General features: G+C 32.8%; 1 protein-coding gene across 1 annotated transcript; it reads right to left on the reverse strand.

Annotated features, from left to right (window-relative positions):
• Window positions 1-18,610: 18,610 nt before the first annotated feature.
• Window positions 18,611-22,452, reverse strand: LOC139895636 (protein VASCULATURE COMPLEXITY AND CONNECTIVITY). The gene is made up of 3 exons (XM_071878148.1): window positions 22,196-22,452; window positions 21,727-21,932; window positions 18,611-19,045 (listed from the first exon to the last, which is right to left on the reverse strand). Exons 1-3 carry the CDS (start codon window positions 22,289-22,291, stop codon window positions 18,733-18,735), a joined length of 615 nt encoding a protein of 204 aa, XP_071734249.1. The 5' UTR covers window positions 22,292-22,452; the 3' UTR covers window positions 18,611-18,732.
• Window positions 22,453-25,492: the final 3,040 nt, after the last annotated feature.

A 25,492-nucleotide genomic window follows, 5' to 3' on the forward strand; every position in this document is an offset into this window, starting at 1 on the left:
CAGTTGTTAAAGAAGAAGTTAACGTTGCACCCATTTTGTCATTACCAGAAGGAAATGATGATTTCGTGATCTATTGTGACGCTTCGCGCCAAGGTTTAGGATGTGTATTAATGCAACGCACAAAAGTTATCGCATATGCCTCACGACAACTAAAAATTCATGAAAAGAACTATACAACACACGATTTGGAACTTGGAGCTGTAGTTTTTGCACTCAAAATATGGAGACACTATCTATATGGCACCAAGTGTACAGTGTACACTGACCATAAGAGTCTTCAGCATATTTTTGATCAAAAACAACTCAATATGAGACAACGTCGCTGGGTAGAGTTGTTAAACGATTACGATTGTGAAATCCGTTACCACCCTGGAAAGGCTAATGTTGTAGCTGATGCCCTAAGTCGAAAAGAAAGAGTAAAACCTCTTAGGGTCCGAGCTTTGAATATTACAATTCGTACCGATCTCACAAAGCAAATTCAAGCAGCACAGTTAGAAGCTTTAAAAGAAGAAAATGAAAAAGGCGAAATGAGCAGAGGGTTAGAAAAACAGCTTGAGGTAAAAGCCGATGGAACCCTGTATTTTGCTGATAGGATATGGGTACCAAAATATGGTAATCTAAGGCAACTAGTACTAGATGAAGCACACAAAACGAGGTACTCAATTCACCCAGGAAACGGGAAAATGTACCACGATCTCAAGAAGTTTTATTGGTGGCCTAATATGAAGACAGAAATTGCTACTTATGTAAGCAAATGTTTGACGTGTGCAAAGGTCAAAGCTGAGCACCAAAAGCCGTCAGGATTACTGCAACAACCAGAAATTCCGCAGTGGAAATGGGAAAGAATAACTATGGATTTCATTACGAAATTGCCAAGGACTGCAAGTAGTCATGATACTATTTGGGTGATAGTTGATCGTCTAACTAAATCAGCTCACTTTCTACCAATAAAGGAGACAGACAGTATGGAGAAATTAGCACACCTATATTTGAAGGAAGTAGTTTCCAGGCATGGTGTACCCATCTCTATCATATCTGATCGCGACACCCGATTCACATCACGTTTCTGGCAGTCATTACAAAAAGCATTGGGAACTCGATTAGATATGAGCACCGCTTATCACCCACAGACAGATGGTCAAAGTGAAAGAACAATACAAACATTGGAAGACATGTTACGGGCATGCGTGATTGACTTTGGAACCAGTTGGGATCGACACTTACCGTTGGCAGAATTTTCATACAATAACAGCTATCATACGAGCATCAACGCAGCGCCATTTGAAGCACTTTACGGTAGAAAGTGCAGATCTCCTATATGTTGGAGTGAAGTAGGAGAAAGACAACTTACTGGACCAGAAATTATTCACGAAACCACCGAAAAGATCATTCAAATACAACAGCGATTGAAAACGGCCATGAGTCGCCAAAAGAGTTATGCTGATGTAAGAAGAAAACCGCTAGAATTTCAAGTGGGCGACAAAGTCATGTTGAAAGTGTCACCCTGGAAAGGCGTTGTACGATTCGGTAAACGAGGAAAGCTAAGTCCTAGGTACGTAGGACCCTTTGAAATCACCGAAAGAATTGGAACAGTTGCTTATCGATTAAAGCTACCGCAAGAACTTAGTAGTGTTCACAACACATTTCACGTGTCAAATTTGAAGAAATGTTTAGCTGAAGAGGATGTCGTAATTCCTCTTGACGAAATACGAATCAATGATAAACTCCATTTTATCGAAGAACCTGTTGAAATCATGGACCGTGAGGTCAAACAATTAAAACAAAGCAAAATACCGATAGTTAGGGTTCGTTGGAACGCAAGACGAGGACCCGAGTTTACTTAGGAACGTGAAGATCAGATGAAGCAAAAGTATCCACATTTGTTCACTGATATCGCTCATGAAACAGGTACTACTCAAAATTTCGGGACGAAATTTTCTTTAAGGGGGAGGTACTGTGATGACCCGAAAATTTTTGACTTATTTAAACCAATTCTCTATACGATTTATTATTTTAACACGCTAAACAAAGTCTGTTAGATTGAGTCTCAAAATTTTAGAACTGTTTCATATATACAATTACCTTTGATTACTCTCGACGATTCATGAACAATTATATGTATGTATATATATATGTACAAGTAAAAACGACTTTCCTACAGTAAAACCCTATTTGCTACAGTAAAACACTATTTGCTACAGTAAAACACTATTTGCTACAATGAAACCGTATTTTGCTACAGTGCTACAGTGAAAACGACTTTGCTACAGTGATTTGCTACAGTAAACACTATTTGCTACAGTAAACACTATTTGTTGCTGTAAAACACTATGAGCCTAGGTCTGCTGGTTCTGAGAGATCACAAGCTGGTACTGATTCTACTGATATTGATCAGCAACCTTCTGTTGCTGCTCACTCATCTGAACCAGCTGATGATCAAGATGCTGTGTGTTCTACAACCAGCTATTTGATGAACCAGCATCCGATTGAGCAGATTATTTGCTACAGTAAAACACTATTTGCTACAGTAAACACTATTTGCTACAGTAAACACTATTTGTTGCTGTAAAACACTATGAGCCTAGGTCTGCTGGTTCTGAGAGATCACAAGCTGGTACTGATTCTACTGATATTGATCAGCAACCTTCTGTTGCTGCTCACTCATCTGAACCAGCTGATGATCAAGATGCTGTGTGTTCTACAACCAGCTATTTGATGAACCAGCATCCGATTGAGCAGATTATTTGCTACAGTAAAACACTATTTGCTACAGTAACACTATTTGATGTCGACGAACTACCAAACAAAAACAGAAAAGGCGGCCATGCGATCGCATGGCAAAAACACTAAAAACTCATGCGATCGCATGAGCTACAGTAAACGGAAAAGTAATATAAATACGCCTGTTTTGCTCGACGAATTATCACATATTTTTTCTTCAGTAATAAAAATTTATATTTAAATTATAATTATAATTTTAAATTTAAGTTTAATAATAATAAAGTATATTCGAGGGTGTTTTAATTCGGGTTTTAAACCACTTTAAGCTAAGGAAATATTGAGTATTGTTCGGGGTATTGTTCTTGAATCCAAGGCCAACCATACAGTCGTCTACCATCATTACGTCTACGCAATTTGCCTACAATATTGAGTCTCAATATTGAACTGTGAGTTTATAGTCTCCCTTTTTTAAATACTTTAAATATTTTCGGGCTGAGAATATATGCAATTTATTTTAAACGCGATAAGACACAAGTACATACTAAATTCTACACTGAGTTAAACCGAAAATCCCTTAGCTTTGGTAACTAGTAGCTGCCAATACATAGGATATGGACTGGTGGGCGCGAATAATTGTATATGGATCCATAGGGCTTGACATCCCCGTCCGAGCTAGAGCACTAGCCTTTTAACGGACGTATGTTATTTGAGTTTAAGACACGTTGGTTTGCGTGTATTAAAACGAATGGGATAATTATCACTATAGCGTTAAGTTTAGTTACCAGGGTGCTCTGTTACGTAGAATCTATTGATAAACTTTTGATGAAATCTTGTGGTCTATCTTTATATATGTTTATGACTCGAGCAATTAAACCTATAACTCACCAACATTCGTGTTGACTTTTTAGCATGTTTTATTCTCAGGTCCTTAGAATGCTTCCGCTGTGATGTGCTTGTTGCCTGCATGGAGTCTCTCATGCTTTGTACAAAGTTTATTGCATTCAAAATAAAACTGCGTTGTGTAATAAATAATTGGACTGTGATGTCAACCTGTAAATTAAAGACTTATGTATTTCGGGGTTTTGCTTATACCTAAGCACTCGCCCACATGTTTATAACTTTCTATGTTTAGAAAGTTACTTATTTTAATGAATGCAATATTTTATCAAAACGTATCATATAGAGGTCAAAACCTCACTGTGGAATCAATGATTAACGTGCCGCGTCAATAGCGATTTTGACGGGTCGTTACACGATAAGCAAAATCTGTAATATTGAGTCTCGAAAATCTTAGAACAGTGTTCATATATAATGTTAGCCTTCGACTATTTCCGACGATTCGCGAACTGTGTAACTATATATATATATATATATATATATATATATATATATATATATATATATATATATATATATATATATATATATATATATAAGTGTATATATAGATTTGAATTAATAAAATACAAAATAATTAGACGAATTGGAAATGTAAGGTAATATACAGAATAAATATACTATTATTAAAATAAATCTATATGACTTTTATACATAATTAATATTATATGAATATTGTAATAAATATAGAATATATAAATAATAACAATTCAAATATGATATAAGTATTATCATTATTCCTAAAATTATTAAGATTGATATAATAAAAGAACTTATCAATAATATTATTATTAATATCCTTTGTTAATATCTATACCATCATTGTTATTATTGTTATAATTATAATTATTTTTAAATGTATTGGTATTAGTGTCTTATTAAGATTACTATTATTATTATTATTATTTTATTATTTAGATATAATTATAATTATTAATCATTAATTATTAATAATAGTAAGATAAGATCATATGTAAGATTTGGAATCAATTCAGTTTCTTACAGCTACCGAAACAGTATCTAATTTTTGTTTGATTCTCTAAAGACGTTCCCATCCCAATCAGTAGTACAAATCAATTGAATTTGGCAACCTGTTTATATTTCTTTATGCTACTGGTTGAACTTTATGTACCAAAATTTGTTATCAGCCCAAATCAAGGTACATTGCAAGAGAATCAATCCAAATATCTTCAGTAAACTTCAGTTATACGATATCTATTATTATATATCTATCTATCTTTACATATATATCTACACACATATATGCAAGTTATCATGAGCCGAGAACACCAAACTTGTAATCAACATCGACTAGTTACTGTTTCAGTTCCATCCGTTGATTGAACATCGACACATAGTACATTTGATTATCATCATTCTTGCAACCGTAAACCACTTTCAGCAAACCATCCTCTTCAACCTAAACACCAAACAACTATCTTCTTGAACATCATCACACTCACACCCGTCACCACCGCATCAAAACCTTCAGAACATTCACTTCACAAATAAAGGGATATGACATTAAAAGCATCAAGATCAGTCTACAAAACCATTTACAATTCGTGTATAGGATCAATGATCATCGAACAATATTTAAAACAAAACGAACAAATACTATACCTGATGTTGTTCGATTTCAACAACACCACTCACCATCTTCTTCATATTACTGCTCGCTGCTCTACTTTTCTTTCTTTATGATTAATCAGCAGCAAAACCACCATTTATCACCACCCTTCAGCCACCATCATCTTCACTCTCTCTTTCTACTCTCTCTCTAAATATATTTTTTTTTCAAGACCATCATTTGAAACCCTTTCATCGCTTGTTATCTTCTTTCTCTGTTCGAGTACCACAACACCATTATCCATCGTCACCACCGTTTAAATCACCACAAACCATTGCTACTGCTACGCTGATAGTAGTTGAAAGGACGCGTTCATATACATTATAAACGATTCACAATAGTTGATTATATCGCGAGGTATTTGACCTCTATATGATACATTTTACAAACATTGCATTCATTTTTAAAAGACAAACTTTCTTTACAACAAAAATTGACGGTATGCACACCATTTCATAATACATCCAACTATAATTGACTTAATAATAATCTTGATGAACTCAATGACTTAAATGCAACGTCTTTCAAAATATGCCATGAATGACTCCAAGTAATATCCTTAAAATGAGCTAATGCACAGCGGAAGATTTCTTTAATACCTGAGAATAAACATGCTTTAAAGTGTCAACCAAAAGGTTGGTGATTTCATAGGTTTATCATAACAATCATTTCAATATATTACTAGACCACAAGATTTCCGTTTATAAATATATGTGCACTCGCAAGTGTATAAAATTATTCAATAAGTTGTAGGCACCCGGTAACAAACCTTAACGTTCATGTTTTACCCTCTGAAGTACACCAGATCAGGTGTGTTTAAAATAGCCTCGAAGTACTAAAGCATCCCATAGTTAGGATGGAGTTTGTCAGGCCCAATAGATCTATCTTTAGGATTCGCGCCTACTGTACATAGACAAGTAGTTTAATGTTACCAAGCTAAGGGTATATTTCTAGTTTAAACCCACATAGAATTAGTTTTAGTACTTGTGCCTATTTCGTAAAACATTTATAAAACAACGCATGTATTCTCAGCCTAAAAATATATATAAAAGGGGAGTAATGAAACTCACAATACTGTATTTTGTAGTAAAAATACATATGACGTCATTGAACAAGTGCAATGTTGGCCTTGGATTCACGAACGTATCAATATTGAGATTCAATATTGCAGGAAAAGTACGTAGACGCAACGGAGATGATAAACACTAGTTTGACTCACGAACAATACTCTCGATCAATACCCATAACCTCCATAGCTATAACCCATAATTTCCTTAGCTTTATCCCGTTTAAAAACTTATTTTGAAATCGTCTGAGTATAACTCCGTCGTAGTATTTTATATATACTAATAATATCATGAAATAATACAAAGAAAATATATATATGTAATTCGATTGAGAGAGTTTAGAGAAATATATTTTCAAGTTTCTATGAAATAATAAAACCTATTCAATTCTATTTATAATAGATTTTTGAATTATTAAAGTATGAATTATTAAAGTGAATTATTAAAGTGAATTATTAAAGTATGAATTATTAAAGTGAATTATTAAAGTGAATTATTAAAGTATGAATTATTAAAGTGAATTATTAAAGTGAATTATTAAAGTATGAATTATTAAAGTGAATTATTAAAGTATGAATTATTAAAGTGAATTATTAAAGTATGAATTATTAAAGTGAATTATTAAAGTGAATTATTAAAGTGAATTATTAAAGTGAATTATTAAAGTATAAATTATTAAAGTGAATTATTAAAGTATGAATTATTAAAGTTAAAGTAAAGTAAAAGTAAAAGTAAAGTAAAGGTAAAGTTAAAGTATAGTAAAAGTATAAAAACTATGTATGTATAATACGCGTATAAATATATATAATATTAATTTAAATCGTTATATATATTTAATAAAATAAAATATAAATATCGTTATATTTATTATACTGGTTAAGTAATGAGTTGTCAAAAGTGATTCTAGATATTTATAAAAGTTATATACGTTTTAATAATAAAGTTCTTTTTAAACTGAAAACTTCTTTGTACGTTTGAAAATAGATTAATAGAATATTATGGAAACCAATTCTCTACTAACTTTTGTCTAACTTTCATAAATGACACTTTTTGTTTTTATTTATAAATAGTTTTACAAATTATTCTTAATATCGTTAAGAGGAATAGATTTTCTCAAATCATAGTGGTCCTCTCAACAGAGACTTGTAATCATAATTCAATGTTTCTAATAATTCAATCATTTAATATATTTTTTTTTATTTCGTCGAAAATTATATTGAAACAAATACGTTCGTGTAAAGTATTATACGTTTAATACTTTATTAATATTCTCAAGTTATAATATATATATATACATATACATATCTATTTATATATAACGGTTCGTGAATCGTCGGAATTTGGTCGAGGTTATAATGAATGTATGAACACAGTTTAAAATTCTTGAGATTTAACTTAACAAACTTTGCTTATCGTGTCGAAATAATATAAAGATTAAAGTTTAAATTTGGTCGGAAATTTCCGGGTCGTCACAGTACCTACCCGTTAAAGAAATTTCGTCCCCGAAATTTTATAGAGGTCTTCATGACTAACAATGAGAATGTTATTATAATGATTATAGAGTTTTATCATGTTCAAGAAGAATGGATAAAATAATTCGATTACTCGAAGCGTGTGAGTGAAGTTATCGTAAATGAATGAAATAAGATAATAGTGATTCGTCGTATCTTTTGACGTCATCACGATTGATCTCCGAAAAGAAAATCTTTGTAATCTATATTGGATTTGATTATTTGGCGATTAAGGAAATTATGATCCTCTTCGAATTAATGCGATAATCCATTTTGATTTCTCTGTCGGATATTTCACTATAAATCCACCTCATTTGTTTTCTTACAACTCACACCTTCTCAACTCATATTTTAAAGTATTTGTCAATATGCTTCATCCAGTGCTGATTCTTGATATACTCCTCACTTCCATATCTGTCGCTCTTCTTTTTCATCTGCCTCCGGAAGAATCTATTTACTTCTACTATACTCTTGGTTTTATAGTGTTTTTAGTTCTCCCGTGTCTTTATATTGCTATATGCATTGATATATACGGTTTGTGATTTCTGGGTTGTTGTTGGGTTTTATATCTTCCCTTATATTTCAAAGTCCTTGCTTCTTCTATAATCATTGTCATCCAAAGTTAATGCTCTCTTCTATTTGCTATGATTTATACTCCCATTTCTAGTTCGGAGCTTTGTCCTTTCGTTTCTTCTTCTTGCGATTAAGCACCGCTTGTAATGGTCCAGAATTTGCAGATATAAATTTCAGAATGAACATTGTTAATGTTCTAAGAAGGAAATTGTAATGGTACGATCTTGACTTGTCAAATTACCAGAATACCTCGGAAAAGGCCGAATCATCAAGAAATATTTTCTTGATATTTAGAGATCAAAGAGAATACAAGATTCGTGTAACATAGCACATGATGACGTTATGATCTGTGATACATCATGTTCCATTTAGAAACTCAGCATGAATTACTGTAATATAATCACGTTGATCAAGTGTCATTATATTATACTAACTCATGCTTCAGCTCTCAACACTTCTTCAAGAATATTCCTATTTTAAACTCGAATGTTTCAGAATTTAGAAACTAAAATAGTTTCTTTTATGATATAATACAGATAGCGCGAAGAGGTAAATGATTTCAGATAATAATAATTATAAAAATATCTTCAGAGGTATGGATGATATTTATAATGAAAGATACGATGATTTCTTAGAATGTCTAATATCAGAGGATGATGAAGGATATTGTCCGCAGGGGTTTAGAGTCAGGAGCAAGGTATTCGTTAATGACTTCAGCAAGTACTGAATCATTTGGATTCTTTGAAGGCAGGTTCAGCCTTTGTGATTTGTCCACAGCCTCCTTCATACTTTGCTAAATCCGTTTTCCAGTTCCAAAGCTTCTCTTTTTCTGAGCTTTGCCAATATACTATCCTTTATCATTCAACTTTTTACTGTTAAGGTTGTTTACAGTTTTTGCTGCTTCATCAGCATTTTTCAAAATTTCGAGAACTAGTTCGCAGTTTAGGCGTTTTTCAGAAACTTCACATTCGAAGTATGTAAGTCTTGGAGGCAGACGTTATATGTATATATAACTGTTGATGTAGACATGCTGCGAGATTTCAAAATACTGATTGCTGATTATCAATAATTGGTATGGCAATTCTTGTTAAAAAGTGTGGATGAGTATATGATAGGGTTCTAATGAATATATCGATTTTTCTGAAAATCAAAGATCAGTGAAATTGTTGGTAAGTTTATTGCTAATGTGGTGGGACATAAACGGTTCTATGGTAATGATGGCGAAAGGGCATCGTATATATCGAGATTATAATAAGACCGTTTTAATTGAAAAGTCTAAGTTGACTTGTGGAGCTGTGACACAACTGTCTACTTTGGTAAGGAATTGAAAAGTCATTTTAGCTAATAAATGCCAAAGAGTCTGACACGGATACGTGTTAAACTATGACTTTAGTTTCGAGAGTTTTTCAGGTGTATACTGTGGGTAACTTGTGGTTGGATCATCATCTCGATTGTTCATTATTTGAAGTGTCTTCAGGAATTTCGAAGGGTTTGGACACAGATTGTAATCGTTAATACATATGATGTTCTAACACAGTTTTGAAGTCAAAGTATAGCTTTGAAAGATATAGGAATCTAAGAGTGATGATACTAGTTATATTTCGAATTGAATTATGCGATTTCAAAATCAGAATATGTAATTGAATTTGAATGAGTATGATTGTTTTGATTTATATGAAAGAATGGATATTGTTGTGAAAGTAGAGAGTACAGTTGATGATTGCTGAATCAGTTTCGAAAAATGTAATATATTAATTGTGAATTTATATATCTCTCGGGTATTACCTACCCGTTAAAAAAAATTTCACAATTAATATTTTGTACAAAAGAAGTTTATTACAGTCTTTATGAAAATATATGTGTATATTTTCTTTAGATGTAATATAGATTTAATGAGTTAATATTAAATTAAACTCATTTGTTTTATGGTTGGAACTAGAATTGAGTAATCTCTAAAACTTTATAAATTGCATAAGTATTTCTTCAATAATATTGAAATTATGAATCATTACTTTGTTATTTGTTGGTTTTCGTGAAATTCTTGTGAACTTCGCAAGGTACGAATGATGTTATTTGAAAAGTTTCGAGTACATCGATGATGAAAGTGTAAAATGAAACATATATTCGAATAATACATTTGATTTATTATGAATTGGATTTTTATTGAATTGAGACAGAGATTGTAGTTAACGATTGTTAAGTTGCGGACGAAGGACGTACATCATTGCATATTTATAATATGAATTAACTGAGTAGTTAAGATTCACACATAATAGCTTAGTACGGGAAGATTTATTATGGTTTAAAAATTTATACATATAAAATATACATATAAATCTTTCGATTGGAAATGAGTTAATACTTCATAACTCGTTGATACAATATATTTGTTGTTGATTCATAATGATGTCCACAATGATTCTTGAACTGACAGAGTTTGTGATGTTACAGGTGCTGTTGATTCTGACGATACTGACGGCACTGACTGTGTTGATGATGCTACGGTCCTGTTGATGCTGTTGGTAAAACAATTCTAGCTTTAAATCGTACACCATTTTCGATCAAAGTTTCTACTCTACCATCTCCGTTCACTCATCTGATTTACGGTCAGAATTAAATAATCTCTAAGATTTTGGAGATTACATAACTGCCGCAGAGATATCTCTTCAATGAAGTTTATGAATTAATACTTCATCGTTTGTTGTTGTTGATATTCCTGGATATTTACAGGGCGTATGACGTTGATGTTTGAGATACAGATTGTGATGTTGCGGTGTGGGATGTGGATGTTGTTGTTGGTGGTGGTAATGGTATTGTTGATGTTGTTGATGGTGGTACTGGTTATGTTGCTGGTGCTGCTGCTGGTGTTTGTAACCTTTGCACCATATTCTCCAAAGCCACTACCCGAGCGCGAAGCTCGTTGACTTCTTCTATTACACCGGGGTGATTGTCGGTTCGGACGAGCGGATAAATAAGATCTAGAATTTGGTGTAGTATATAATCATGACGAGATACTCTGGAAATGAGAGAGAAAATGGTGTTTCGGACAGGTTCGCCGGTAAGTGCTTCAGGTTCATTGCCAAGAGGGCAATGTGGTGGATGGAAAGGATCGCCTTTTTCTTGTCTCCAATGATTAAGGAGGCTACGAACCCATCCCCAATTCATCCAGAATAGATGATGGCTGATTGGTTGATCCATTCCAGTCACACTGCTTTCGGAGCTTGAGTGGGATTCCATTTCGGAATCCGAGGAACTTGAACTGATAACGAATTCCATTTCGTACGATTTGATAAAGGATTTTTCGATATGAAATGATTTTCCGGCTATCGGGTGGTATTCTAACTACATAGAATATCTATATATAGTTCAAAAGATTTCATAGATTACGGAAGAATTTACTGAATATGCCAGGCAAAGTTTACTGTAACAGATACGCTAAGATATGAATTAGCAGATACGCTAAGATATGAATTTTGTCTATACACTATTCATGCAATCAATGCAGTAAGATGTGTCTAGACTAAGAATGATAAGCAAGTGATTCCCTAAGAATGATAAGCAGATAATTTTCGACACGAAATGATAAGCAAAACTTTTGACATGCAGACACGGTCGAAGTCCAGACTCACTAATGCATCTTAACAACTATCAGTTAGACACACTAATGCAAGACCTGGTTCGCTAAGACCACCGCTCTGATACCAACTGAAAGGACGCGTTCATATACATTATAAACGATTCACAATAGTTGATTACATCGCGAGGTATTTGACCTCTATATGATACATTTTACAAACATTGCATTCGTTTTTAAAAGACAAACTTTCTTTACAACAAAAATTGACGGTATGCACACCATTTCATAATACATCCAACTATAATTGACTTAATAATAATCTTGATGAACTCAATGACTTGAATGCAACGTCTTTCAAAATATGCCATGAATGACTCCAAGTAATATTCTTAAAATGAGCTAATGCACAGCGAAAGATTTCTTTAATACCTGAGAATAAACATGCTTTAAAGTGTCAACCAAAAGGTTGGTGAGTTCATAGGTTTATCATAACAATCTTTTCAATATATTAATAGACCACAAGATTTCCGTTTATAAATATATGTACACTCGCAAGTGTATAAAATTATTCTATAAGTTGTAGGCACCCGGTAACAAGCCTTAACGTTCATGTTTTACCCTCTGAAGTACACCAGATCAGGTGTGTTTAAAATAGCCTCGAAGTACTAAAGCATCCCATAGTCAGGATGGGGTTTGTCAGGCCCAATAGATCTATCTTTAGGATTCGCGCCTACTGTACATAGACAAGTAGTTTAATGTTACCAAGCTAAGGGTATATTTCTAGTTTAAACCCACATAGAATTAGTTTTAGTACTTGTGCCTATTTCGTAAAACATTTATAAAACAGCGCATGTATTCTCAGCCCAAAAATATATATAAAAGGGGAGTAATGAAACTCACAATACTGTATTTTGTAGTAAAAATACATATGACGTCATTGAACAAGTGCAATGTTGGCCTTGGATTCACGAACGTATCAATATTGAGATTCAAAATTGCAGGAAAAGTACGTAGACGCAACGGAGATGATAAACACTAGTTTGACTCACGAACAATACTCTCGATCAATACCCATAACCTCCATAGCTATAACCCATAATTTCCTTAGCTTTATCCCGTTTGAAAACTTATTTTGAAATCGTCTGAGTATAACTCCGTCGTAGTATTTTATGTATACTAATAATATCATGAAATAATACAAAGAAAATATATATATGTAATTCGATTGAGAGAGTTTAGAGAAATATATTTTCAAGTTTCTATGAAATAATGAAACCTATTCAATTCTATTTATAATAGATTTTTGAATTATTAAAGTATGAATTATTAAAGTGAATTATTAAAGTGAATTATTAAAGTATGAATTATTAAAGTGAATTATTAAAGTGAATTATTAAAGTATGAATTATTAAAGTAAATTATTAAAGTGAATTATTAAAGTATGAATTATTAAAGTGAATTATTAAAGTATGAATTATTAAAGTGAATTATTAAAGTATGAATTATTAAAGTGAATTATTAAAGTGAATTATTAAAGTATAAATTATTAAAGTGAATTATTAAAGTATGAATTATTAAAGTATGAATTATTAAAGTTAAAGTAAAGTAAAAGTAAAAGTAAAGTAAAGGTAAAGTTAAAGTATAGTAAAAGTATAAAAACTATGTATGTATAATACGCGTATAAATATATATAATATTAATTTAAATCGTTATGTATATTTAATAAAATAAAATATAAATATCGTTATATTTATTATACTGGTTAAGTAATGAGTTGTCAAAAGTGATTCTAGATATTTATAAAAGTTATATACGTTTTAATAATAAAGTTCTTTTTAAACTGAAAACGTCTTTGTACGTTTGAAAATAGATTAATAGAATATTATAAAAACCAATTCTCCACTAACTTTTGTCTAACTTTCATAAATGACACTTTTTATTTTTATTTATAAATAGCTTTACAAATTATTCTGAATATCGTTAAGAGGAATAGATTTTCTCAAATCATAGTGGACCTCTCAACAGAGACTTGTAATCATAATTCAATGTTTCTAATAATTCAATCATTTAATATATTTTTTTTTATTTCGTCGAAAATCATATTGAAACAAATACGTTCGTGTAAAGTATTATACGTTTAATACTTTATTAATATTCTCAAGTTATAATATATATATACATATACATATCTATTTATATATAACGGTTCGTGAATCGTCGGAATTTGGTCGAGGTTATAATGAATGTATGAACACAGTTTAAAATTCTTGAGATTTAACTTAACAAACTTTGCTTATCGTGTCGAAATAATATAAAGATTAAAGTTTAAATTTGGTCGGAAATTTCCGGGTCGTCACAGTAGTTTCTGTCCGAGAGAAACCCTCGCAAACCATCCTCAAACACAAATACCACCCTCTACTCAAATCAACCAAACCCATATTTATCGAATTACTACCGATGTTATTGTTTTTCTGTTTTAATCTTGAACGACAACAACAACCATTTCACCAAACCACTAATTTCATCCTATCTTTTATCAAGCGTACTGTTATTCAAATCCTTCTGTATTTTTCAGTCTCCATCACAAACGAACCACCATCAAAACCTCTTAAAGCTTCTGTATCTGCAACTATAACCGTTTGCATATGGTTGGGTTACGTTTCTGTTATGAATCAAAGGAAGAACATGGCGGCTGGTAAACCTATTTTATTCTCTAGAGTTATATTTAATTTGAAACCGTCGTTCATCTATCTGTTATGATTATTGATGGAAAAAGATAATGGAAAGATGAGCTGTAAAGGTATATATTACGTCTGATCCGGGTTTCATTATTAAACGCAAACACACAATTTAAGATTCTAAATCCCTTTTGTCTGTTGGGCTTGATTTGTTTGTTGGACCGAAGACTGTTGGGCTGAAAACTGTTTCTTTGTTGGGCCAAAAGCTGTCTCTCTGTTGGGTCGAATAACGGGTTAAATATATGAAGGTTTAGTATTAATCAGTATAACAGACACGGAGTAACGGTTTAGGGGTGTTAGTGTTTAGCGGGAGGTCTCGGGTTCGAACCCGGGCCAATGCAGTTTATTTCTATTTTTTTTTTTTTTTTGCTCTTCCCATTTGAGGTAGTTATTGATTCATTTTGTTCTTATTATTATTATTATTATTATTATTATTATTATTATTATTATTATTATTATTATTATTATTATTATTATTTTTATTATTATTATTATTATTATTATTATTATTATTATAAATATTATTATTAATTATTAATATTATCATTATTATTCATATAAGTATTAGTATCATTATTTTTATAGTTATGATTATAAATATTCATTATTGTTAAAAATTAACATTTTTACTAAAAGTATTATTTATTAAAGTTATCATTTTTATCAATATTATTAAAAGTATCTTTATTTTAAATTTATCATTTTTATTACTATTATTATTATTATTAATTAGTATTACTACTATCATAATAGATAAACATTTTTACATATATCATAGATATCAATATAATTATGTATGAAAGTATTAATTTTAATACATAATAGATAAAGATAAAACATTAATAAATATATATATAACACTATTAAATCATAATAAATAATAATTAATAAGAATATATAAATTTTGTTTGAGTTCGATTATGTGTATTAATATATATACAAATAATTTAGGTTCGTGAATCCAAGGTCAACCCTACACTTGTTTAATGACGTCATATGTATTTTTACTACAAAATACAGTATGGTGAGTTTCATTTGCTCCCTTTTTAATTGCTTTTGCAATATATATTTTTGGGCTGAGAATACATGCGCTATTTTTTTTTATAAATGTTTACGAAATCGACACAAGTACTTAAAATATATTCTACGTTGAGTTGTACCACTGGCATATTTCCCTGTAGCTTGGTAACTACTATTTACATGGGTATTGTAAACGCGAATCCTGTTGATAGATCTATCGGGCCTGACAACCCCAACCGGACTGAACGACCAGTATTCAACGGTTGCACAGTACTTCGTTTTGTTAATACACTTGGTACAGTGTAGGGAGATTTCATAACAAAGGGAATATGCGACGTTGATTAAATGTTAAGTATAGTTACCAAGTGCTCAACCACTTAGAATGCTTTACATACACTTGCGAGTGTATTATGTTTATGATTATGAAATCTTGTGGTCTATTAATATATTGAAATGATTGTTATGATAAACCTATGAACTCACCAACCTTTTGGTTGACACTTTTAAGCATGTTTATTCTCAGGTACGAATTAAGTCTTCCGCTGTGCATTTGCTCATTTTAAAGACATTACTTGAAGTCCTTCATGGCATACTTAGGACAGTACCTCGCAATGGGACCAAATGATGAAGACTTTGTCCAGGTGGATAAGGACGGGTCTTTACATATAACAGCATCACTGGGCTTACTGGCAGAACCAATATCATCAGCAGATGTGTCAGGTCTACTGGTTTGAGAATCACCAGCACCCCTTACACCTGCCTTAGTATGAGCATTGTTGGGCTTAGGGCCAATATTACCTTGACCATTACCATCACCATCACTATCTCTATTCTGAGCCTTTTCATGCTCATGCTCCCCCTCAGATTGTTTTCTTTTCTTTTCTTTCTTACTTTTCTTCTCCCCCTTTTGTCATCAGCAGGGGTTGAAGTGGAGCCTGGGGGAACAATTACCTCACAGTCACTATCACTATCAGTTCGTGACCAGGCAAAGTTATTCCAATCAGCATCAGCTGGAGAGAGGTGAGCTCCTAGATCAGTACCATAGTTCTTGAAACATATATTAGCAGTACGAACCTCATTGAGAGCCACACCTATGGCAATCCTATCAACATTAGTACGGACATCTGATTTACGTTCAACCATTCTGTGTAGAGTCTCGGCAAGACGAAGGTACTCTGCCACAGGTACAATAGTAGCCATCTATCGTTGATAATCCTTAATTATATCCTCTAGCACCCTATTCTCCTCATTTAAGTGATACACCCTTGCCCTTTCTAGATTCGGCTCTTCTTGAAGTTTTGTAAGGTTGGCAAGGTATTCTTCATAAGAAAGGATGTGTTGATTGATTTCATCTTGTTGTTTATGATGTCTTTGGATATCAGCAACTGCAAGGTCAGTGAAAGCAGTAATCTGACGCACTCTGCTGTCAATAGCAGATGTAGTGGCTTGATCAGCAAGCGTAAATGCTTTGCCCATGGAGTGGACAATAGTCTCCTCAATAGTTTGTTTTAGCCAACATGGTGTATGTGGCAGACAAGAATCAGGTCCGACAAGATATTTTTTAATTTTGTCGGACCTCCTCACAAAAAGAGTTACTATTAGACAGATCATGACCCTCTAACCTTATTACGTGGCACTAGATGACAAAGAGGATTACCCTATAAATGAAGGGTCCAAGCCACAACCGAACCGGTATCATTCGCCCAGATTAATACATACACTATTTTTAGTATCAAAACACAGCAGACATACTAGCGCTACTTTCCCATCGCAACTTTTACCCGCGCTACCGGACTCACAGCACATCACTAGACTTACTCTCGATCAACAGGTAACGTTCTATGAACATAAATCCTACAACCCATCCTAGGCCATCAATAACCGACTATCCCGTTGATGGTGGGTCGACGTTTAACCACCCGTGTCGAGATCCTCATCGCACAAGGGGTTATTCACGATACTCCGGACCAGAGACTTAAACTCGAATGACCCTTAAATACACCCTCTATTGTTGATAAGTATGGACCGGACCCGACATTTCTATTATATGCTTGATCACACATAGTGGACAAATACAATTACTTAGAGGTACGCGGTATAACCGAGTTATGCTGTGATGGTTGCCAAGTTATCCTGTAACTATATCCGACCCTTTCACTAGTTACCTGCAACGGTTGCCAAGACATGAATATTATAAGAAAAGTTATATTGAAATATAATGAACTTGGTATAGATTTTATCCATATGATCCTTATAACTCGAATGACCCTTAAATACACCCTCTATTGTTGATAAGTATGGACCGGACTCGACATTTCTATTATATGCTTGATCACACATAGTGGACAAATACAATTACTTAGAGGTACGCGGTATAACCGAGTTATGCTGTGATGGTTGCCAAGTTATCCTGTAACTATATCCGACCCTTTCACTAGTTACCTGCAACGGTTGCCAAGACATGAATATTATAAGAAAAGTTATATTGAAATATAATGAACTTGGTATAGATTTTATCCATATGATCCTTATAATTTAATTATTACTATTATATTATACAGTATAAGTATAAAAGGTTATAATGAAATTGATTTTGATATTGATATTGATATAAAGTTTATATTGAAATTAAATATTAAATTACTCGTAATATTTAATATTTGATGACAAAAGTATTATGAGAGAAGTTGAAGTGTTAAAACATTAACTAAATAACAGTTTGTGAACTAAACCAATGTGTGTGGAGAAATTGAAGGTTGAGGTACATACATATGATACCATGTTGGTCATAATATAATACTGTAGATATTTACAGCAAGGGTCAACAAGTCAACAAAGATTAATGGTTAAAAGGTTGCAAAAAGGGGGCCCAAAGGTTTAAACCAACAAGATGAAGAATATTAAAGAGTTAGAACACAATTAACCATACGCAGGTTTTAAAACATAGTATCATCTTAAGACAAGTAAATGCCAGCCAGCATAACAGAAGGCTATCTAGCTAAGAGGAGACTTGGCGTCTAGCGTAGGTATCTTCATGTACAAAAACAGGGTTCTGGTGCTGGGGCAGGCCCATAACGATGCCTGTTTGATTAGATTCAGTTTCATTTCTGTTAACCTTTGTTGAATTCAAGGTCACATAATAAATGCAACCCAAGACGACACTTACTAACGACAAGCTAGCAGCTCCAGCAAAGACTCCAGGCTTTACCACATAGCAATAGTAGCTCCCAAAGTACATATTTTCTTCTCCATGCTCATCATTTAGCGCTGCCCCACTTAACAGAAGAAGGAATGCAATTACAAATGTGAACCTGCACACATCACTCAAACCCCTTCAAAACCTCCAACTCTATATCTTTAGCATCAATTAAACACCCTATATCTCATTAATAAAGTAATAACAAGAAAATATTTTGTTTACATTTTTGTTGATACAAAGACTGGTAGCAAGGTGCATACTGGATGGAGTAAATAAACATGGACAGGTTGCTTATGATATATATAGTGTTTCAATCAAGAGAGAAGCACTTTTTTGGGGGGAAGTAATTTTTTTTCATTTTTTAAAAAAAAAAACAAGCATTAAGATCACATGAAAATATGAATAAAGACACTTTGTGATAAATGTTATTATTTTAACGGAAAAATGCTCGAAAAAATAAATGATAATATTCATTCCAATGAATGTTTTGCTTCTGAGTTTTTTAAGGGGTTAGAAATTAAGGTTTAGAAATTAGGGGGTTAAAAATTAGGTTTTAGCTATTAGGGTTTAGAAATTAGGGTTTTGGGTTTAGAAAGTTGGGTTTAGGGTTTAGAAATTAGTGTTTAGATTGAATTCTTAACACGAACGGTTTAGAGTTTAGGGTTTTGGGTTTTGGGACTAAACCCAAAACACTAAACCCTAAACCGTAGGATCAATGGGGAAGTAACTAATCGGGGGGAAGTGGGGGGAAGCAAAATTTTTTTTTTTTCCCTTTTTTGAAAAAACTTTGTTCACGAACATTATAGATTGGATGAAAATATGAACATTTAGGAAAGACACTTCGTGATGAATGTTATTATTTTGGTGAGAAAACGATCGACAAAAATAACATTCAAGATAATATTGTTCGTGAAGAATGTTAACGTTTTTTTTTTTTTTTTTTCATGTTTTGTGAAGTAAAATTTAGCCCGATTTAGAGTTTAGGGTTTAGGGTTTGGTGTTTTGGGTTTATTTCATAAACCCAAAACACCGAACCCTAAACCTTAAACCGTTCATGTTAAAAACTCGATCTAAATCCTAAATCTAAACCCTAAACCCTAAATTTCTAAACCCTAATATCTAAACCCTATAAACCCTAATATCTAAACCCTAATATCTAAACCCCAATAGCTAAAACCTCAACATACGCTCGAAAAACACGATAATTGTTATATATTACTTCTTCGAGCGTTTTCCCGCCAAAATAAAAACATTTATCACAAAGTGTCTTTATTAAATGTTCATATTTTCATCCCATCTATAATGTTCGTGAACAAAGTTTTTTCAAAAAACGAAAAGAAAAAAAAAAAAAAAGTTTTTGCCACCCCCCTTCCCCCCGATTGGTTACTTCCCTCTTGATCCTACCACTATATATATATTCACAAAACATGAAGAAAAAAAAACACCAAACCCTAAACCCTAAACCGGGCTAAATTTTACTTCACAAAACATGGAAAAAAAAACGTTCATATTCATCACGAACAATATTAACTTGAATGTTATTTTTGTCGATCGTTTTCCCGCCTAAATAATAACATTCATAACGAAGTGTCTCTTCTAAATGTTCATATTTTCGTGTGATCTTGATGCCAGAAAAAAAAATCCAAAAAAAAGGGATAAAAAAAAAAAAAAATTGCTTCCCCCCGCTTCCCCCCGATTGGTTACTTCCTCATTGATCCTGCCCCTATATATATATATATATATATATATATATATATATATATATATATATATATATATATATACCGAGTAATAAAATAATCACATCGAATTGGTGGATCACTCCCTCATCTTTTGTAAGCATGTTCTTGAAATTTGGGAACGGGTTTATAATTGGTGGGGTCTCGGGAATTTTCAAATTATTCTTTATTGGAGCTTACTAGTGATACGGCTAAGACTAATGCAACATTAACGAGTTGTGGCAAATCGATATGGCAAGCTTTGAAATGGATTTGCGTGTATCTTATTTGGAAAAACCGGAATAAAATGGTGTTTCAAGGTAAAAATTGGAACCCTCCGGTGGCTCTAAGTGAGGTGCAAGTAATGTCTTTCGAGTGGATTTCGTCTAGAACAAAAGGAAGAAAATTGGATTGCCTAATTTGGTTATCAAACCCAAATTCTTACTTCACATTTTCTGTGAAAATTTTGTAATTGTATGTAATTGTGGTGTGTTCATATTTCGTGGTTAGGGCCTAGATATTGGTTGTCTTCTTCACAACCGCTTGTATTTGTAGCATTTTTCGGGTCTGTAATTACCGTTGTATGTCCGTGTTTCGTTGATAATAAAATCACTTGCTTTTCAAAAAAAAAAAAAAATAAATAATAAATAAATAAAATAATCACATCGATTGGAACGTCTTCCTACACTGAAAAGTTAACTAAAGTGACTTATGGTGAGTGGACAAGTACCAATTTTCTGTTAACCTTTGTTGTATAGTTTATCAACAAGCTAACACGGGTACAGATAGACGCTTTAATCAAGAACAAAAATTGTTCGAATTCTTCTAGGGTGGTAATTTTCAAATAAGAATATACTAGTTGCTTCCATAATTAACATCTTGATATTGAGAATTCCAAATTAGAAGTCTCTACTCTCTAGAAAGATGTTCTTCGACAATTAAAATACGAGTATAAGTTTCACGATTAAATAGCACAGTCTTAGTTGTTGAATAAGCCGTCAAGAGAGACCATATATCCTAGGAGTATTTTGTTTCAGCAAAGCAAAACTCTCAAGAGTTGATTAGAAATTATTACCAGGAAACAATAAAGCAGACAAGAGCTGATGTCCAGTTAGAGGTTGATTGATGAGGTCCTCTTCTGCTGCAACAGATACAACCAGTTGCAACATTGATAATGACTTGTGAAATCATAAGAAATATAGCAGCAGTTAATCCAAGTGCTAGAGCTGGACTCCGTGGGTACACACATTCGGATGGAGATGAAAACTTCACTTGGGAACCCTATAAATAAAAATAAAATACAATACAACAACAACAACAACTGAACTAATTAAAAACTTTAGACAACCCCCCCAAGGCACAAGATAAAGAATATTAAAAAAACAATTAAAATTTCTATTTATAACTTAAAATTGATGATTGATTAATCGAACTCATTCATTTTCATTTATAACTTGTGCACTAATTAGTTTTTCCCAATTTGATAACAGCCATTTAAAAATTAATAAGTAATCGCTCTGTATAATGTAAGAGTATGATGTAACCTTTATCCTCTTGGCCTCTGCAATAAAACCCAAAAGGGCAGATACAAACCCTAGAAACCCGACTACAGCACACACCACTAAGCTTCTTCTATCCATTTCTTTATTTTATTCAACAACCGCTGATGGCGACGTGATGATAAACACCGCACTCCAGCTTCGAGCCGTGAAAGTTTAATTGACATGCATCAACAACACATAGTACTAGTTTACTCTTTTTTCTAGTTTCTAAGGTTTGTATTCTGGTGTCTCTCTTAGTGGAAAATAGTGAAGAAAAAGAAAAAAAACAAAAGGGACCAAACTGTTTTACTATTCTTCTCTATCCGTTTAAATATGGACGGAGAGTTTTGATGACAAAATCTAAAGATATTATCCTTTTTAATCAACTTCTATCCTCTCAATTCCGCTGAAATTTAAAACTCGAGAATCGCTGTTATTTTTTAATCTATCAATCTCCTCTCCTTTCCATCCTAAATAAATCTCGAGAACACAAAATAAAACCAAAGTGCTGAAAGTTGGAAAATGATTTCTTTTATACTCTAAATAATTAGTTAATTACCAACATTTTAGTTACAAATTCAACTAATCTTTTTTCAAAACTTAATAAGATTAAATGGAGACGAAAATCAACAAGTAGAATCTATATAACAACTGAACCAAAACGAGTCATAATTAGCAAACAACCGTCAAAGACGGCAAAACTAATACCAAAACCAAACGGACTCACCAAAATGGTAAATACGCGTTTAACTAAAAAATAAAACTTGACTAAAAGCTATAACATAAGGAAAAAAATTATACGACTATACTAAGCGAATCATGCTAGCCCAAACACCATTGGTAAGAACGCCGGAAGGACCTACACCTATAGGAATCAGAAAACACAGGGGAACGCCCGAGAGAAAACCAAACGCCCCGCAACAAAACCCCCAGCCACTTGCCAACTACCATTCGGGAACAGCAACGGGACCAAAGTCTGATCATCAACACGAATCAGAATCTAGCACACTATGCAAGAGACCGTTGCGGAAGAAATCAAGGCATGTGAATCATGCCAAAACAATCTCAACAACCACCCCGCAAAAAAAGCAACCGGCCGAAAAAAGCCGACCACCACCTGACACCACCACGAACCGGAGTATGAAGGCGGGTCCTTGTCACCTGGTTTCATTGTTGAAAGGAGTCGGAGAAGAGGACCACAAAACCCAATTCGGCGAGATCTAAAAACCACGATGAAGCACCAGATTTGACAAAGAAAAACCTCAAACAAACCTGGACGACAAAGAGATCGTTTTCTTAACCGGAGACCTGAGAAAATCCCGGCTACAATCGGGGCTAAGATACACCATCAGTGTGACGATCGCTCCAAATCCATATGGACGAATACGTCATTCATCGATTTCATTGCGAGGTATTTGACCTCTATATGATACGTTTTATAAACATTGCATTCTTTGGAAAAGGTATACCATAATGAATATTTAAATCCAAGGTTTTCGACATCTGATGATTTCTACATATAGACAATCATCGTAAATAATAGTTTACAATAATACTTCCGTTGACAATGCAGTCAAAATAGATACATGATGATGGTTTTGTGAATGCAACGTTTTCTTGAATAAAGCATGTATGACTCCATGCACAAATCTTGTCTAACATATAAGCAAACAGCGGAAGACTTCTAGGGAACCTGAGAATAAACATGCTAACAAGTGTCAACACAAAGGTTGGTGAGTTCATAGTTTTAATGTTTCGCATAATCTGTGTATAAAGGTGGATCACAAGATTTCAGTTGTTTCATCCAAAAACGTTTATCAAAGTATTCTACGAAATTGAGCACCCTGGTAACTAAACTTAACGTATATATAATTTATACCCTTTGTATAATCATCTTAATAATACACGCAAACCAACGTGTACGCTTCTCAAATAGCATACGTCCGTTAAAAGGCTAGTGCTCTAACTCAGACGGGGATATCAAGCCCTATGGATCCATATACTACTACTCGCGCCCACCAGTTCTTATAACTGGCAGTTACTAGTTACCAAAGCTAAGGGATTTTCGGTTCAAACTCAGTGTAGAATTAAGTATGTAATTGTATCCATTGCGTTTAAAATAAAGTGCATGTATTCTCAGCCCAAAAATATAGATTGCAAAAGCAATTAAAAAGGGAGCAAATGAAACTCACCTTAGCAGCATATAAAGTCGTTCATCAAAATGTGACCGAAACTCGGATTACCAAATAACCGTAGATCTCAACCTAGAGAACATATGTTGGTCAATAAATGTCTATCAAGCTAGGTCAGGTCATAGTGTATCACAATCCTAATGCTCGAGATCGACATACAAAAGTTATCCAAAGTCGTTTCGAAAAGTCAATTTTGACAATAGTTCAACAAAACAAGACGTACCTTATATAAGGATTCATTTACTCGGTTGGTAATATTCAAAAATCCAATTTATCAATCTTACAAACAAGTTGTTTAAATATTAATTGCAGATTCAAAAGCAATTCCAATTAACGTCAATTATAATTCAGTTGATCATATCTTTTAATCCGTTCATCGAAACTATTCGATATCTAAATGAAAAGTTATTGATTTTTCGCCAGCTTTTCAAAAACATGTATATCATATACCTTTTACCAGTAATATATGTATTTAATTCGTGATCGATTATAAACTGTTTAACGACGAAATTTAGCATACACGTATGTATAAATATATATACTCGAGGACTAGACATGGATACACAATTAATATATAAAAGATAAAATATGAGTGCTTACGTATCAATATTGAGATTCAATATTGTAGGAAAGTACGTAGACGTAACGGAGATGATAAACACTAGGTTTGATTCATAAATATACCCCCGAACATTACCCATAATTTCCTTAGCTCTATCCCGCTTGAAAACTCATTTTAAAAGTGACACGCTCAAGACCTCGTCGTAGTATTTTATGTATAATATTAATACTACTAATAATAATAAGATTAATAATAATATTAATCTTAATAATAATAATACTAATAATAATAATAATAATAATAATAATAATAATAATAATAATAATAAATACGGAGTAAAAATGAATATATGTCTGTGTGTGTTGAGCAAACTGGCCAATTTATAGAATGTTTCTGAATTCTGACAGCCATGCGATCGCATGGGTTTTATGCCTATTTCTCATGCGGTCGCATGGCCCCAAAATCCAGCTCACAATTTTTTTGTTTTCTTGTTTGTCGACATATTATTATATATATATATATATAATATATATATAATTTATATTA

This window comes from Rutidosis leptorrhynchoides, chromosome 3, assembly GCF_046630445.1.
Source record: "Rutidosis leptorrhynchoides isolate AG116_Rl617_1_P2 chromosome 3, CSIRO_AGI_Rlap_v1, whole genome shotgun sequence".
Taxonomy (NCBI): domain Eukaryota; kingdom Viridiplantae; phylum Streptophyta; class Magnoliopsida; order Asterales; family Asteraceae; genus Rutidosis; species Rutidosis leptorrhynchoides.

What these genes read in the sequence shown, in the direction of transcription:
- LOC139895636 (XM_071878148.1), bottom strand. Translation starts at nt 22,291, where the DNA reads ATGGATAGAAGAAGCTTAGTGGTGTGTGCTGTAGTCGGGTTTCTAGGG. An exon ending in CAGAGGCCAAGAGGATAAAG is followed by an intron (nt 21,933 to 22,195) that starts GTTACATCATAC and finishes TTTTATTTATAG; the next exon opens with GGTTCCCAAGTGAAGTTTTC. An exon ending in GTCTGCTTTATTGTTTCCTG is followed by an intron (nt 19,046 to 21,726) that starts GTAATAATTTCT and finishes TGATGTGTGCAG; the next exon opens with GTTCACATTTGTAATTGCAT.